General features: G+C 41.1%; 2 protein-coding genes across 3 annotated transcripts in view; both read right to left on the bottom strand.

Moving 5' to 3' along the window:
* Positions 1–16,181, bottom strand: part of LOC308280401 (T-cell surface antigen CD2-like) — a 120,838-nt gene that overhangs the window by 97,677 nt on the left and 6,980 nt on the right. Inside the window, exons 5-7 of one of the 2 annotated variants that reach the window (XM_080720669.1) lie at positions 15,629–15,699; positions 14,275–14,352; positions 13,787–14,043 (exon numbers count right to left, since the gene is read on the bottom strand). In XM_080720669.1, coding sequence (XP_080576795.1) covers positions 14,003–14,043; positions 14,275–14,352; positions 15,629–15,699 — 190 coding nt within the window. In that variant the 3' untranslated portion in view covers positions 13,787–14,002. Of the gene's footprint in view, positions 1–13,786; positions 14,044–14,274; positions 14,353–15,628; positions 15,700–16,181 lie in introns of those variants that run through there. The other variant, XM_080720668.1, reaches the window with a different exon arrangement.
* LOC308280420 (uncharacterized protein) lies at positions 2,932–10,397 on the bottom strand. Its single transcript, XM_080720686.1, has 8 exons — positions 9,476–10,397; positions 8,592–8,760; positions 8,218–8,495; positions 7,516–7,879; positions 7,164–7,253; positions 5,046–5,113; positions 3,649–3,692; positions 2,932–3,226 (listed from the first exon to the last, which is right to left on the bottom strand). Exons 1-8 carry the CDS (start codon positions 9,686–9,688, stop codon positions 3,172–3,174), a joined length of 1,281 nt encoding a protein of 426 aa, XP_080576812.1. The 5' UTR covers positions 9,689–10,397; the 3' UTR covers positions 2,932–3,171.

Raw genomic sequence — 16,181 nt, 5'->3', positions numbered from 1 at the left:
AAACCTGGACAGACACACACACACACACACACACACACACACACACACACACACACACACACACGAGGGGTAAGGATTCAGGATGAGGGTAAGGATTCACACATCTTTATGTGAGTGATTATGAGATCAAGACAAGGCTCTTTCACTTTATAACAAAGCAATGACAGATGTAACACATTTGTAGCCAAAGAGAACTGCTAGTGTCTTGTCTTGCTCATATGACCTCCTCAAACATGGACCTACAGTTCTCTTCGTTGTCGACTGATTGATTGATTGATTGAAGACTATTAGTAGTTTGCAAAGGAAAAGGTACAGTTTCATGACAGTACAGTTCACTGGTACAAGGTCAACTAAAAGCTTCTCGGCTTATTTGCACAGGAAATGTATCTCATATAACATTGAATGACAGACGGATAGAACAGGTTTACATGTTTGCTATTTCGCTCCATATCTTGAATAAGATATGACTAATTTGTTCTAATTTTGATATATTGGTCAGCTCGCCAAGGCAAAAGCGTGGATGCCCTTGGTGTCCTACCGTTTGACATTCATTATGGTGTTTATACCTCCCACTTCACTGATTCAATGTTTCTGATTTTTGCACAACTACTAACCTTTTTCAAAAGATTGCCATGGTAGTATTGACACTAACAATGTAGCCTACTATAATCGAAGTTCATTCTGCCAACCTGGAGAAAAGAGCTCTAAATGGCCATATAACCCATAAACTACATAGGGTTATGTAGGCTCAACATATTTGACAGAATATTGGGGTCCATGTCATTGGTCCTACACTGGTGAATGCTAACCTGGTGAATTCTAACCCTAAAGTTAACACTAACTCTAAACCTAACCCTAACCCTAACCAATGTAGGATTATGAACCTTCGGACTTATGGGCAGTCCCTGAATATTGTGGGTGGTTCCTACTCATCATGGATGCCCTTTGAACCTTGGCACTGACACACCTCTGAAGGCGTATACATCAGCAACAACATGTGCAAGAGACATGCAGTCAATCAGATTTGAAAAGGTCTTGGAATGTTCTACCATACCGAAGCCAATACGTATAGCCACTGAATATAAAGAAAAACATGGAAACACTTGATTTCACCCTCTTACCAATTAGAAAGGTAAAATCTGACAATATTGTTCATCAACACTCAAAACCAACAATAAGCCTGCAAGGATAACTGTTTAACTGCCTGGGTATAAAGATAAGAAGAAGATAAGAAAATTAAATATTTAATATTAAAGTTATTATTTCCTGGGGTTGGATAATTGTTGTGAAGTTAGGATTTAGAAAACACCAATCGGTTCATTGAAAAAGTAGTAAGAGTCTAATTACATAGTTATACACACTATTACATAGTAATAGTGTGTTAATACATAGGACCACAATGGTCTACCAACAGGCATGAATGCGCTGCTGAAAGATGCTGTTGATTGGCAACCATAATCATCCTTCTAAATGTTCATACAATTGTAGCTTATAGAAGACTGTGCACATCTGTCTCATAGCCTACATTGGCCGATATCCAGTTATAAGTCTGTATATACAGCAGGCTACATTCATTGTGACCATAGGTCGCAGTTTACTGTCAGAACCGTCACACACTGTCCGTAAACCGACGGGTAACGCCTGACACTGTGGTTCCCCCAAAACATCACTGTCTTGGCCATCTGGCCAGTGTGGCACAGAGTCACAGTGATGTGGACATCAGGGATGTTGATATTTGGGCATAAAGGGGATTTGGTTCCCCTGTCATCCCAGGGATCTCAATATGGGCATAACATTGATTGTTCACCTGGCATCACAGGGATCTCCATATATGGGCATAAAAGGGAGAGTCTGTCTGGGTAACGCTTGTCTTTTTTGTCGATTGATTCTCACGCTCTGACATCACTGTGATGTCATGCATGGGAACCAAATCCCTTTTATTGCCATCACAGTGATGTCAGAGCGTGAGAATCAATCGCCAAAAAAGACAAGCATTACCCAGACAGACTCTCCCTTTTATGCCCATATATTGGAGATCCCTGTGATGCCAGGTGAACCAAATCACTTTTATGCCCCTTTAGGGCGAGGTCACCCTGAGGCATCTTACTGGTTTATTGAATAGATGTGTTCATATATTTTACTGGTGAATTGTGTTTATTCATTAAATCTACTGTGGAGCCTGTCTCTTAGACCAGTGGTTCTCAACCTTATCAGGCTGCGACCCCCAATATAACCATATTTTAACTGGGGACCCCCCTCTCCCCAAAATAATCATATTTTAACTGAGGACCCCCCTCCCCCCAATATAATCATATTTTAACTGGGGACCCCCCCTCCCCCAACAAGAGTTGAGGCATAACATTTTGTAAAACAGTTATAACCGATCTACATGCTCAAATTGTAGATCATCTATTTTCACATTGTCTGCTAATATTTGACAATTTGGCCAATGTTTAATTTGTCATTTTAGAAGTATTAGGTCCTTAAATTGACCCTCTGGGAGTCCCTACCCACAGGTTGAGAACCACTGTCTTAAACCAAAATGTTGCTTAATTTTTTTGAGCAAACTGGTGTTTATTGTAAATGTTGGCTACTGCAATCCTGCCTAGTAGTATGCACCCACTTTTAAACTTCTTAATCCAGGTATGGAAGTTGTTTTACAAACTACTGGGTGTATTGCCAAAGTTACGCAGCCACCAACCAGAAGGAGTCAATCAAAGAAGAGAACCTGTGAGATATAGCCTATTCTGTTTAGAACACAAATTAATGTACAGTAACTAGGTATGCATGGGCACAACTGCCGCCTGTGGTTCTTATTTGTTACTGCCAAATAAATAACTGCATAACATACAGTATATCAGACTTACATAGAAAACCATTATAAGCTTGGTTCATACAATTATAAATTGACTACTTGGAAGAAACACAACATTCAGTGCAAATGGCTTTTAATGAACAAACATTGCGAGAGTGTACACTCCAGGTCCACATATAAGGTGGAAAGGTAGCAGCATCACAAAATGAACACTGACTGAACAAAACAAAAAAGTGCAACATTGGAAACGCATCGCCAGCTCCACATAAGGTGCAAAAGGTAGCAGCATAACAGGTCAACAAAAAGGAACAGAAGGAAAGAACAGTCCAAGTGCAGAGGCTTCAGGCATGATGGCGTCATTCATCTTTGTAATTCTCCTCTGGTTCCCAGGTTTGATCCCATGTTCTGCCACTGTGAAGTATCAATAAATTAAGAGGAATTAATTTAGAGAACTCAATTACACCACTTGAGATGGCTTTTCTATTGGTTTAAAAACACAGAGCTCTTCATAGAAACACTGGAAAAGGTTTTCAGTTCTTCACACTCAGGGATAAGTATAGTGACTACTGGATCTCAAGCAGTCACCAACAACACCTCTTTTCCACAATTTTGAGTAACATGCGCTGCACATGAGGTCCCTAAATCAAGACAGTTATTTTATCATTAGCGTTCTGTGTGCAACTTGTTACGACACCACAAAGAAGAGGTGAAACCTTCCTGAGTATTAAGGATAATTGAGAGGAAGGAAAAAACTGGTGCTTTCACCCAGAAACCACATGCCCCTGGTAGGGCAAAAAGTGTAACAAGTTAGAATAATATTAACAATTTCTTACCATGCAGAACAAGGCTCCCAGTTCACCAGGACTTGTCGTTTCCCCTAAACAGACAGACAACATCATTAGCTGTTTAGCAATCACTGGATATGGTTAGTCACTGTGTTAGTAGCAATCACTGTGTAGGGCATAACACTGTTTTAGAGTCTTTGCTTGTCTCAGTGAGTCATTATGGCCTTTCAATAAGCCAAACAACAATATGTAAAGAAGGTACCTGTTTAATTAATTGGTTAAATACTTTATTAGTCAAAGATGTAACAGCACGGAAGTAACTTAACAGTTACTTTAATAATATTTAAAGTTATAATAATATATGACTGTATGCTGATGCATCTGAATGTAATGACCTAGCAAGGGAAGTAAAGGAGTATCATGACAGGCCTAATGAGTAGGGATGTAGCTTGTTAATTTGTATTGATAATGAGCACCTTTTCGATCTCCATTATTGAGCCGGGCTTTTATCAAGCCCACTATTGAGCGTTTTCTAATATTTTGTGGAAAGATGTGAGACGACAAATTCTGAATAGAAACTGTATTTTGTATTTTGACCAACATCTACAAAGAATTGAAGAATTGAAAAATAATATACCTATGATTAAAACAACCATTCATTAATGTGCAATAAGTATTAAATGGCTTTATATTAGGAATAGTACTGTAATAACTTCTTCATAACTTCATCGCCTCTTGTCTTGATTGTTTAAACATGTCATGGGACATAAGCCTAAAGCTCATTTATACAGAGTACTCAATACATTTGTTATCGAATATGTAACAGGCTCGTGTTTTGAGCTCCATCCCTACTTATGAGTTTAATACATCCTCAGTGGACTTTGTTATTAAACAGCAGGCTCATACAGCAAGGTCAAGTACAGTAGTTATTCTGCTGTAGGCAAGCAGCAGACCCTGCTATAGGCAAGCAGAAAGTTATAAGGTGTTATGAACGCAAGGATTCAGGCCTTAGTATTCTGGCTAGAGCAGTGACTATGGCCTCGGCATATAGGCCTTCTATTCTCAGTCAATGAGAATGCAACACATGTTCATGGTTTGTCAGGGTAGTGTTGCCACTCTCAGTCGCAGTGTGGAGCAGCACATTTCACAGTCCGGCAGAATTGACCATTTTCATTATTATATTACATAGGAATTATGAACATCTTTGGTAATGAATAAATCTTCTTAAATGTATATAGTATTTACTCACAACAGTGAGGGCAGACCACTGACTCTCTCCATGCTTCATAAACGCACACACACACACACACACACACACACACACACACACACACACACACACACACACACACACACACACACACACACACACACACACACACACACACACACACACACACACACACACACACACACACACACACACACACACTTCTACATTTCACCTTAACTGTCCTTCTGTTGGTTATTCCCAAATACGGAAAGAAGTCCCGGGTGTTGCATGTCTGGCAACCTTGAATGATGAAAAGAGAATAACAGTTAAGCCATGATGCAATGCTATGTAAATATCTGCAGTATTTTACTTGTGACAATATGAGTTTGTCCCTAGTTTTTGTAAAAAAGTTTCATTCACAAAGCTCTATTGGCTTAACCACATTAAACCTTGCAACCCATTTCCGGCCATTTATTTGTTTAAAAACATAGAGACAGTACAAACGGTACTGGTTTCAAGTAATAATTTCCCAACAGATCCCCAAAACCTTTGTTTTGGGGGAGTGCTGCTTTCTGTTCATTCAACCTACTCTGAGTGTTGGCTGGTGAGGCGCTCCCTAGTGACACATACTTAGGGCGGATTCACACTGCAGTTCGATTGAATCAAACTGTTCCCGAAAATGATTGCCTGGTCCCCGCTGGCCAGCATTCACATTGGCCAAGATTCTTCCATGCCCGAGTACAGTTCATTCAACAATAATGGTACTATGGGGGCTTTGGGAGATATAGAGTGTCATGTTAGAGTTTAGGGTGAATAATAAAGTTTGACTATGTTCCTGACGTTATCTTGTAATAACAGAACGACAATACACAATCAAAGCAGTGTGTGTTGACTGTCTTTGAAACATCACAATGTAACATCGTCTGTAATGATCGTATAACAGTTACGTCACTGGTGCATCCATGGTATCTTAATAGTGATGCGACAGACCAATCATTTTTGCTTTATTTTCATCTTTGCTGCAGCGCCGCTACTGAAGTCCATTTCCTTGTTTTTGGAACGATGGCTTCACATTGCAGCGCAACGTCCCAGAGGACGCATAAAACGGACTCCAGACAACCACCAGAGACCACAGTGTGAATTCGCTCTTAGTTGCACGCCAAGAACTGACATACAAGCTCAACATGTATCAGAAGCGAGTGAGGTGACCTGCTATTCTTGTCCGTTCTCTGTGTGGCCTGCGCACAATACTGGTTCTATCAGTGTGAAGTTGTCTGATAGGGGGTCTATAGGCAAACATTCAGTGAAAGCAGCCGAGCCACAAGCAGACAATTTCTGTGCAGGTAATAAGCAAACATTCAGCTAAAACAACAGATCTACAAGCTCACAATGCACCATGATTAGGATTGGTATCCTTTAGGACAGGGTCTTCAACAGGGGGTCCGGGACCCCTAGGGGGTCCTCACAGTTACTACTCATTACTCATTTATTCGTTATGTGAAAGTCCTATGATGTCTATGACATCACCCTTTTATGCCCATACATGGAGATCCCTGTCTGTAGAACCAGTCACACAGATATGGGCTGTCTTGACCATACATATGGATTATGTTAGTGTGGTATGTGGCCTCCATATATGGGCACCGGCATTCCCATATGAAGTCCTGTTATTGGCCATTACATGGGCTTAATATTGATGACATCAGGGAACTGCATATATGGGCATAAAGGGATTCTGTTAGTGTGACATCACAGTGAAGCCATAGCGTGATGTCAAGAGTGGCAAACCCATAGACCTAGAAAATGTGTACACATCCAGACAGAGTCAGTATGTGCCGGTATATATGTATAGAATGAGACCAGACAAGGAACAAGCAGTTAGGAATCCTTAAAAGATTCTACTGAGAAACAGCCCGTCTGGCCAGGTTAATTACTACATTTTATGAAGGAAGCTGCGGCCTGCAGAACACGCCACGCGGGCCAGACTTTGGACATGTCTGCTCTTAAGGGTCTCATTCCTTAGGACTTTCTAAACAACAGGTGTTGTTTGTAAAGCAGACGTGAACCATACAAAAACATAAAGTACCCTCTATTTTCTTCTTCTTGCCGCCCTCGCTAGAAGGATCTGGAGCCGGGGAAGATGCAGAACTTGATTCCACAGGAGACGATTCTGGTAGAGGTTGAGAGAGATGAGAGAGAAAGCAGAAGAGAGAGGTAGAAGACAGTGGGTGTTGGGGGTCCGCAGCAGAAGGTTCCACAAGGAAAAAAGGAGGGGACCCCTTAGGACTTTCTAAACAACAGGTGTTGTTGTTTGTAAAGCAGACGTGAACCATACAAAAACAAAAAGTACCCTCTCTTTTCTTCTTCTTCTTCTTGCCGCCCTCGCTAGAAGGATCTGGAGCCAGGGAAGTTGCAGAACTTGATTCCACAGGAGACGATTCTGGAAGAGGTTGAGAGAGAAGAGAGAGAAAGCAGAAGAGAGAGGTAGAAGACAGTGGGTGTTCGGGGTCCGGAGTAGAAGGTTCCACAAGGAAAAAAGGAGGGGAACCCGAACAACAAAGTATATTATACAGTTAATCCCTATACATACTATATCTTTGATAAAGATTTGCTGGGTGCTTGGGTGTTGTGGACACCAAATTCAAATGATTGACATTGTGTATGTATTAATAGTGTAGTGTGTAAGACCATACAAAACATACCATCTCTTTTCTTCTTCCTGCCGACTTTGAACGAAGACAGGGCAGGCCTCCCTCTCTTCCCGACTGAAAGACTGGTTATAGGTTCCACAAGAGGTTGAGCGATGACAGAGGAAGAGGAAGAAGAGAGGGGGGTAGAACACACAGTGGGTGCGGGGAGAGGAGCAGAAGGTTGGACAGGAAACACATCAGGCAGAGGTGGACAACTAAGAGAGGAAGAGGCAGAAGACACGGATGCGAGCAGGGGGGCAGCAGATTCCACATGACCAATGTCCAGATGAATTACAAACACCGTGTTTGCCATGTCCTCCTGTGAGGTAGTTGGCTGGACGTACGGCTGCTCCTCTGGGCTGCTCGCCGTGTTCTCCTGTGAGTAGGGATGGGACGATAACGAAAATCCGTTATCCTGGGGTGGAACATTGCGTTGTGAGCTTGTAGATCAGCTATTTTTGGGCAAAGACATTTGATAAAGAATGAAAAAAAAAACTTTATCAAGTACATATATTACAAGTACATTTTACCAATTATAGAGGGTTTAAATGGTATGCAGCTTGGTAAATAAAAGTTGAATTAATAAAAGGTGAATTGATCCCAGTGCATGACGGAGGACGATATCACGATAAATTTAATATCCACGATACGATTATTATCATGAGTGTTTTTTATCACGATGAACGATAATATCGTGTATTGTCCCATCCCTACATGTGAGGTAGTTAGCTGGGTGTTTGGCTCCTCCTCTGGGCTGCTCGCCGTGTCCTTCTGTGAGGCTGATGGCTGGACGTTTGGCTCCTCCTCTGGGCTGCTCGCCGTGTCCTCCTGTGAGGCTGATGGCTGGACGTTTGGCTCCTCCTCTGGGCTGCTCGCCGTGTCCTCCTGTGAGGCTGATGGCTGGACGTTTGGCTCCTCCTCTGGGCTGCTCGCAGTGTCCTCCTGTGAGGCGGATGGCTGTACAGACGGCTCCTCAGTGACACTTGGTGTATCTGTAGTCAATATAACATGTTTGCATTTTTAATAATGTAGAAAGACAAAACATGCATTTAAAAAATACAGAAAATATTCTAAAACAATGTTCTTACTTTTTAGAATATACTCATATCCCTTCATTAACTTCTGAACCAATTCTGTCATCCTGGGATCGAGGGGGACAGCAGTGTAATAGTAGGTGTTCCAGTCACCCTTGCCAGTCACCCTTTCTTTTCGATAGAAAAGAATTGGCTTGCAGTCCAAAGCGTGAAGTCTTTTGACCTGAAATGAACAACAGCAGTTGGCACACATAAGTTAAACCCAGACTTAGACACCTTGTACTAGAAAGCCATATAATTTTAAAATGAACCATAATCTGTCACGTCAAAGCAGCAGTAGCTGAATGGCAGATGCAACAATCAACAGAGACGTTTAAGTTTAAGTTGCAGTTGTGACGAACAGTTGGGCCATGTTGAAGACCATGTTCTTCCAACATATCTACAAGCCTCAGCTGTACAACGCACTACTGTTGTTTTGGACAAGTCTCAGTGCAAACGGTCCACTCATTCACTTCACGTCTCTCTCATAGATTCGCTAGGTCTGCTAGCTGTCCTAGCTGTCTTTCTCTACTTTTCAGGGTTTCCTGCAGCGCTTTATTGGCCAGGCGGGCCACCCGGCCTAAAATCTGTAGCACCCGGTCAAGAGTCTGGTGAAAATTATGCAAAATTCCTCCTAAACGTGCAAAACAATCTATACTTTTGCTTTTGTGTTTGTTTAAGCAACTTCTCCTATGTAGGCTACCACCTGGCCAAGCCTTTTTCCTGCAGGAAACCCTGCTTTTCCTATGAGATCTGCTATAAGGTAATCAATCAATCAATCAATCAATCAATCAACAAGGTAATTTGTGCAAGACAAAACCTGCACAATAGCAGTAGATATCAAATGTGAATAAATGTGAATGTACAGTTTCTACAGTACACAATGTCTCTTTACTTACGTAGACCTTTGCTGCATCAATCTCTCTGGAAGAATTGTTGTTTTTCTTTATATTAGCAGACCACTCTGCATCGAACTTAGCCATTTTCAATTTCAGTTTGGCCTTGGGGACAAACGGCTGAAGGCACTTTTTGCATGTTTTGCTGTTTCCAGCGTTTAGTTCCTTGCATTGAGGACAGGGCCTAAATTTAGGTCCAGGGGTCTTTCCAGGCATGTTGGGGAGGGGTGGGGTTAACAGACAGACAAAAAAAGACAAAACGAGGGCAAACAGGCAGAGAGACAGAGAGACATGGAGTGAGACAGACAGACAGACATACAGATAGAGAGACAGACAGACAGACAGACAGACAGACAGACAGACAGACAGACAGACAGAGAGATAGATAGATAGATAGATAGATAATTGATAGATATAGAGAGAGCAGAGAGAGACAATAAACGTGGCTCTTAAAAGTGCCTTTGGGTTCGTTTAATTAGTGTGGACTATAGGGTGGTTTGTTTGGGTAGGTAGGTGGGTTTGTAGAAGGATCTGCAAGAGAAATCACACTATTAGGAATGCAACACCCTATATCTGTGGTTCTCAAACCTTTTTGGCTGCAGAACCCCTTTATTCTGAAGCTAGCCGCAAATTGACTTTCTGTCAAGAAATTCAGTTCGGGTTATTATTTTTGTGTGCTGGAGTTTGGAAGCGCTTGTGGGAAATCACTCAATGGTCCTGTGTACCAGCTGGTTCTAAATGGCACATAGGCTAATGCAGGAGGCAACGGGACATTGCGTTTTGGAAGACAAGCGCTTCCAAAGTTCAACAGACAAAAAAAAAAAAAAAAAAACATGTCTGCTCGGAATTATTCAGTGGATTTTTCTGAAACAAACAGTTTGCAGAGAATAGTTCCATAGAGCAGCAATATTGGTGAGATTGACGTTTTTTTAATACAAACAAATAGCAAAAAAGAAAACGTTTTGATGCATTGAATCCCAATGGGAGGTATTGCAAATTTGCAACCCTAGATTCATCAGATTAAAAAAAAATAAAAGAAATCTAATGTTGCAATTTGCTGCTATTCTGAAGCCAGATACCCCCTTCCCCTGACTACAGCATTTTGCTTATCAAAAGTCTAGTTCAAAAGTCAACATGTAAAAAATAAACCAGCATAAAGGCAAATAAACATGTATTTCTCTTCAATAACAGTTGTACTAATTATTGATGTAATTTGGCTTTACAATTTCGAGATTTGCAGTTTCAAATGTTTTGTCATTACCCACAACAGTAAAACACATATTCCCATTTTCTCCTGTACCCCCTGAAGTACACGTATCCCCAGTTGAGAAACACTGCCCTACATTGTACAACAGTAAACAGCCCTCATCCAGACATGCTAAATCCTACACTGGTTATATTTCCCTAAAATAGCAGACATACAAGCTCACAACAAGTTGCATCACAATGCAGTGTGAGCTTTTAGATCAGCTATTTTAGAATAGCCTTTGATAACACAAAATGCTAAGTCTTAAACGTATACAGACACACCAACTTTCTGGTGTTAATTTTAACACCATGGCCCAGTTCTGTCATTTTGTGGTGGTGCAGATTAAAGATTCATAATTTCTATTTTTAGAAAGCTAAATGATAATTAGTAACCAAATGGGCTCTTATGGATATGTAACTCAGACAGTGTAATACAAATGGAACCAAATGAACCCTTATGGGTCAATTTGGTTCCATTTGTACTCTCTCAGAGTAAATTTAACATTGATTTTACAATATAGGCTACAGACCCCGATTTAATGGCAGTTCTATCTCTGAGACCCCAATTTGTATTGTAAAAGCAGTGTTAATTTAACTCTGAGAGTGTACAAATGGAACCAAATGGACCTCTATAGCTATTAAGCAAATAGCAATGGACAACATTGTGTGTGTGTGTGTGTGTGTGTGTGTGTGTGTGTGTGTGTGTGTGTGTGTGTGTGTGTGTGTCTTAAACAAAGGGTTTACTGAGACCACACTGTCTGGATACTGAGCCAATACAATACTGTAATGTTACTTCTTGTGTTGAGATATATAATAAAGGTTCTGAGTCTGTCTAGTCGAGCTTGTTGTGCTGGTCTGAGAGCTTGTACACACTCCCGAGTCAAAAACCCCAAGGGTCCATTTGGTTCCTAACCTTCATTTATCTGGGGACCCCCTGACACTTCCCCAATGATCCATGGGGGTCCCCGGAGTCTAGGACCGGCCCGGACCCCACTTTGAGAACCAATGATCCAGGCTGCAGGCTGGATTAGCATGTCGGCTAATATTAGCTTTATTTATCTACGGTAATAAAGTAGTATGCAGAATACAGAATCACAACGTTCTAACACAACCACCGACGTGTTAACAAGAACGCCATGGCCTAGTCTGTCATGTTGTGGTACAGATAACATATGTATTCTATGGTTATTAATAACATACATGCTGCAGAGAACGTAAACAAACCTCTTACCTCAGAGAAGGGAAGCATTCTGGCTCACAATCTGCGCGCGACATGGCAACACACTGCGTCATGGCAGGAAGTACGTCACTCGATGGGAGGCGTAATCATATAATAATAATTAAAATAAAATAGATAACAACAACGTGATGGACCAACTTCGATAACATTCGATACAAATAATGAAACGCATATTATGGAAACTAAATAAATGTATTATGCACTAAACTAAACGTGTTATAGAGGCGGAAAAGGAAACGGAAACGGAAACGGAATATATCTGGCGGATGTGTGGATCAGTGAGTACTTAGGACGACGCCTATACGTTACAATGGGGCATTATTTGTTCATTGATAAGCGCACAGATATAGATCGGTAGATCAATAGTAGATCAATAGATATATAGATATTATATAGAGTACATGTATATAGATAGACAGACAGATAGATAGATGGATAGATGATAGTTTATTGAATATTTTTAGCAGAGCTTTATAGAAGACCAGTGGTGGAAAAAGTACTCAGATGTTTTACTCAAGTAAAAGTATCAATATCAATACTGCACTGTAGATGTACTCCGTTACAAGTAAATGTCCAGCATTCAAAATGCATTTGAGTAAAAGTAGTGAGGTAGAAGTAAAAGTATTGGAAATACTCTGTAAAGTACAAAAATACCTCAAAACTGTACTTTAGTACAGTATTGAGTAAAAGTACTTCGTTACTTTACACCACTGTTATTGACGCTGATGACGTCAGCGCGTACACAAGGAATGCGGAAGCAATTTGAAAGTAAAATATAACTCCTTCAGAGCTCTTTTTCTCATCCTGTTCAAATCAAACAATGACCAGCCTAGTATGGATCTGCTCAGAATATTTTTCAGTGTTATCTGGGTGGCAAGGTGTGTTATATAATGCAATCAATCATGTATTTAAACTCACGTTGTGTATTGCTATTGTGTCAATGGGAACCCACGGACAGCACGTGACCGCCGTCGGTCGTCCCTTTAGTCAAACGGTGACTGGTGGGGAGTCAGAATGTGACTCAGCGCCGTTCTGCCCATACGTCAAAATATGACTGCCAGGCAGTGAGACTGTGTTGGCCACGGACAAGGCCAAGTCTTTTCCACGGACACATTTGTCCGTATACGGGAATATTGATGTGGTCTAAATGAATTGATGGAAACAAGTCCTCATGCAGTGCTTGTTATTATTGTATAACTGTACCTCTGTACTTTTTTGCGAAAGTAAAATAAAGCATTCAATCAATCGATCAATCAATGAGGGGTTATCTTTATTCACTGAAAAAATATTAAACATTGTATTTCTTTGACTGCAATTGGAATTAGATTTTCGGGTTGGAAAATAGATTACCTGGCACAAAAGCTGTATGAGTTACTAAGCTTGTTACAGTATGTTGTTGGTATCATAAGACTGTATTGATCTGAGAGGAATGGATTTGTCTTATCAATCAACATGGTCTCAGGGAATCATCTACGCACGCACACAGGGTTAAAACCTTGCTTTCCATTTTCTGAATGAAGGGCCCCGACAGTTAAAACATACAAACATTATACATTTTTATTTTGTGCTGCTGTAAGTGAATTATAATCAGCGTACAGTTGATTGTGTCAGCTCAGTAGCAGACAATAAGTTGAACATGATACAAATGAAGCAAATAACGTTATATTATCATATAGGCCTATAAATTCAGAGATAAACACACAGAATCTGATTCAAACTCATAAATTGTGATTTCTCAGGGAGAGACAAAAATCCAAAAAAGGATATAGACCTACAGTATATAAACATAGCATATCCAAGCTGCCAGCCAGCCAGGTACAGTACAGTACAGTACAGTACAGTACAGTACAGTACAGTACAGTACAGTACAGTACAGTATGTAAAATAGATGGGATAAGCTGCATAAACATAGCAGCAGCTTTCCAGACATTAAGATGCAAATAGAGTATCAGTGCATTGATTGTACATGAAGTTAAAGTACAAAGACAGCTTTAGCTCATTGTCGGTGCTACTTGCTGCTGCTGCTGCTGCTGCTACTGCTGTTAATGTTGAGTCATCGGATCCAAACAAAGATACCCCTCCTCTGCAAGTGAGAATACATGAACGGATGGATGGATGGATGGATGGATGGATGGATGGATGGATGGATGGCAGACAGACAGACAGACAGACAGACAGACAGACAGACAGACAGACAGACAGACAGACAGACAGACAGACAGACAGACACCAGTAAGAGTAAGACTCCCTCGGTAGATAAGCAACCGTCACGTTGCATACACAAACTTTAGAAGTAAAGCCGTTGTTTGCTTACCTATCTGCATCTTGCGCCTGCGGCGTCTGGCTCGCCTGCAGCAGCAGATGGTGATGATGAGGAGGGTCAGAAGCAGAGCTGTACAGGGAGGAAGCAGCTCATCAACAAACACATCTCTACATTATTCACTGTTGCACTGTTGCCTCTCCTACCAGTCGCACATCAATTCCATAACCAAATCGGCCTTCTATCACCTCAAGAACATCTCCAGGCTCCGTGCCGTCCATCACTCTCTGATTCCGTGGCAGAGACCCTCATTCACGCCTTTGTTACATCCTGTCTGGACAAATGCTACGGAGTCCTGCTTGGGGTCCCAAACAAGTACCTGGACAGGCTCCAGTATGTCCAAAATTCAGCTGCCAGAGTTCTCACCTGCACCAAGCCCTGGCAGCACATCACCTCCACCCGTAAACAACTGCACTGTTAAATACTGCATCAATTACAAACTCCTCCTTCTCACCTACAAGTGTCAAAACGCCCTGGCTCCACAATACCTCTCAGACCTCCTCCATGATAAACCTACTCTGTCACGGACTCTGCGGTCTGCAGACTTGGACCTCCTCTCTGTCCCCAATGCAAACAAGCGAACCTTAGGCGACAGAGCCTTCAGTGTGGCAGCCCCCACCCTGTGGAACTCTCTTCCATTGGAGATTCGCCATGCTCCAACACTGGACTCTTTTAAGGCTGCATTGAAGAGACACCTATTCACTCAGGCTTATGGCACTTAGTTTTTGTTTAGTTGTTTGTATAGTTTTTGTAAAGCGCTTGGGTTTGTAAAGCGCTTAAGTTTATTGGTGTATGTGTCAAATTAATTAACAGAAACACTATGCACATGCAAAAAAGCAGTCCATCTGTAACCAGGTGTGGTTATTTCAATAAAACCATTCTTGGAAAATGGAAATAAGGCATAATTTCTTTATTCTATGTGTACTGTGCAATGTACATGCATGGATATGTTATTAATTAGCTGGGTTAGGCAGGCAGTAGACCTAAAGCAGAAAAACATTAAAAACGATATAATGCAATTGTTTTTACTAATATCGTGAGTAATATTGATATTGAGGTACTCAACAACGAATATCAAAGGTTTTCCTAATATCGCCCAGCCTTAATATAGGGTTAAATTGATTTTGATGCAACACTAACAACCACATTATGTGGAAGACTTCTATGGTTACTTACTTGTTTCACTAGATGGCGCAGTGAGTTTGTATCACTGATACATTTGGAGAGGCTGTGTTGTAGGACAAAGTGAGCTATATGTGTTCTATTGGTAAAATACACTTCCATCTCAAACAAAGGGAATGGCTTTTACTTTCATGAGATACCGGTAGATAGCAAAGAGCGAACAAACCTCCTCCAGATGCCAAGATGCCCACCATGGTCCAGAACTCTAAGCCAAACAAATGTGTGGGGAAAATGGAACTATCTGTGACAGGGAGAGAGGAATGGAGGATATGAGTGCATGGTTGTATTCCAGTCTATGAACCTATCTATGTGCATTTGATAATAACACCACTGAAACATAGACAAATGGTGAGTCTGACCTAAATCCATTCAGAGTTATAATGTGAGGAAGGTGTAAAACAGTGGTTTTCCACCAGTGGTCCAGGGACCACCAGTGGTCCTTGAGGGGTTTCCAAGTGGTCCCCAGCTGAATTATGGCAAACAAAAGGACCCTTATAGATATTTAACTCTTGAGAGTGTAAAATGAAACCAAGTCCATTTTATTGGTCCATTTAATTGTTAACAAGAGTTAACAATTAGAGGAAGGATTGATCTTTTGGGCAACTTTTGCCTGTTATCTCTCCTATTGTACCAACATCCATACAGCATGGAATTGTGGACAAAATATGATCCAACAACAACAAAAAGGTTTTAGGTCTGAGAGGCTAAATCTCATGGTG

Source organism: Nannobrachium achirus (assembly GCF_963921795.1).
Source record: "Nannobrachium achirus genome assembly, chromosome: 24".
Classification (NCBI taxonomy): Eukaryota; Metazoa; Chordata; class Actinopteri; order Myctophiformes; family Myctophidae; genus Nannobrachium; species Nannobrachium achirus.
This window is presented reverse-complemented; position numbering and strand designations above follow the sequence as displayed.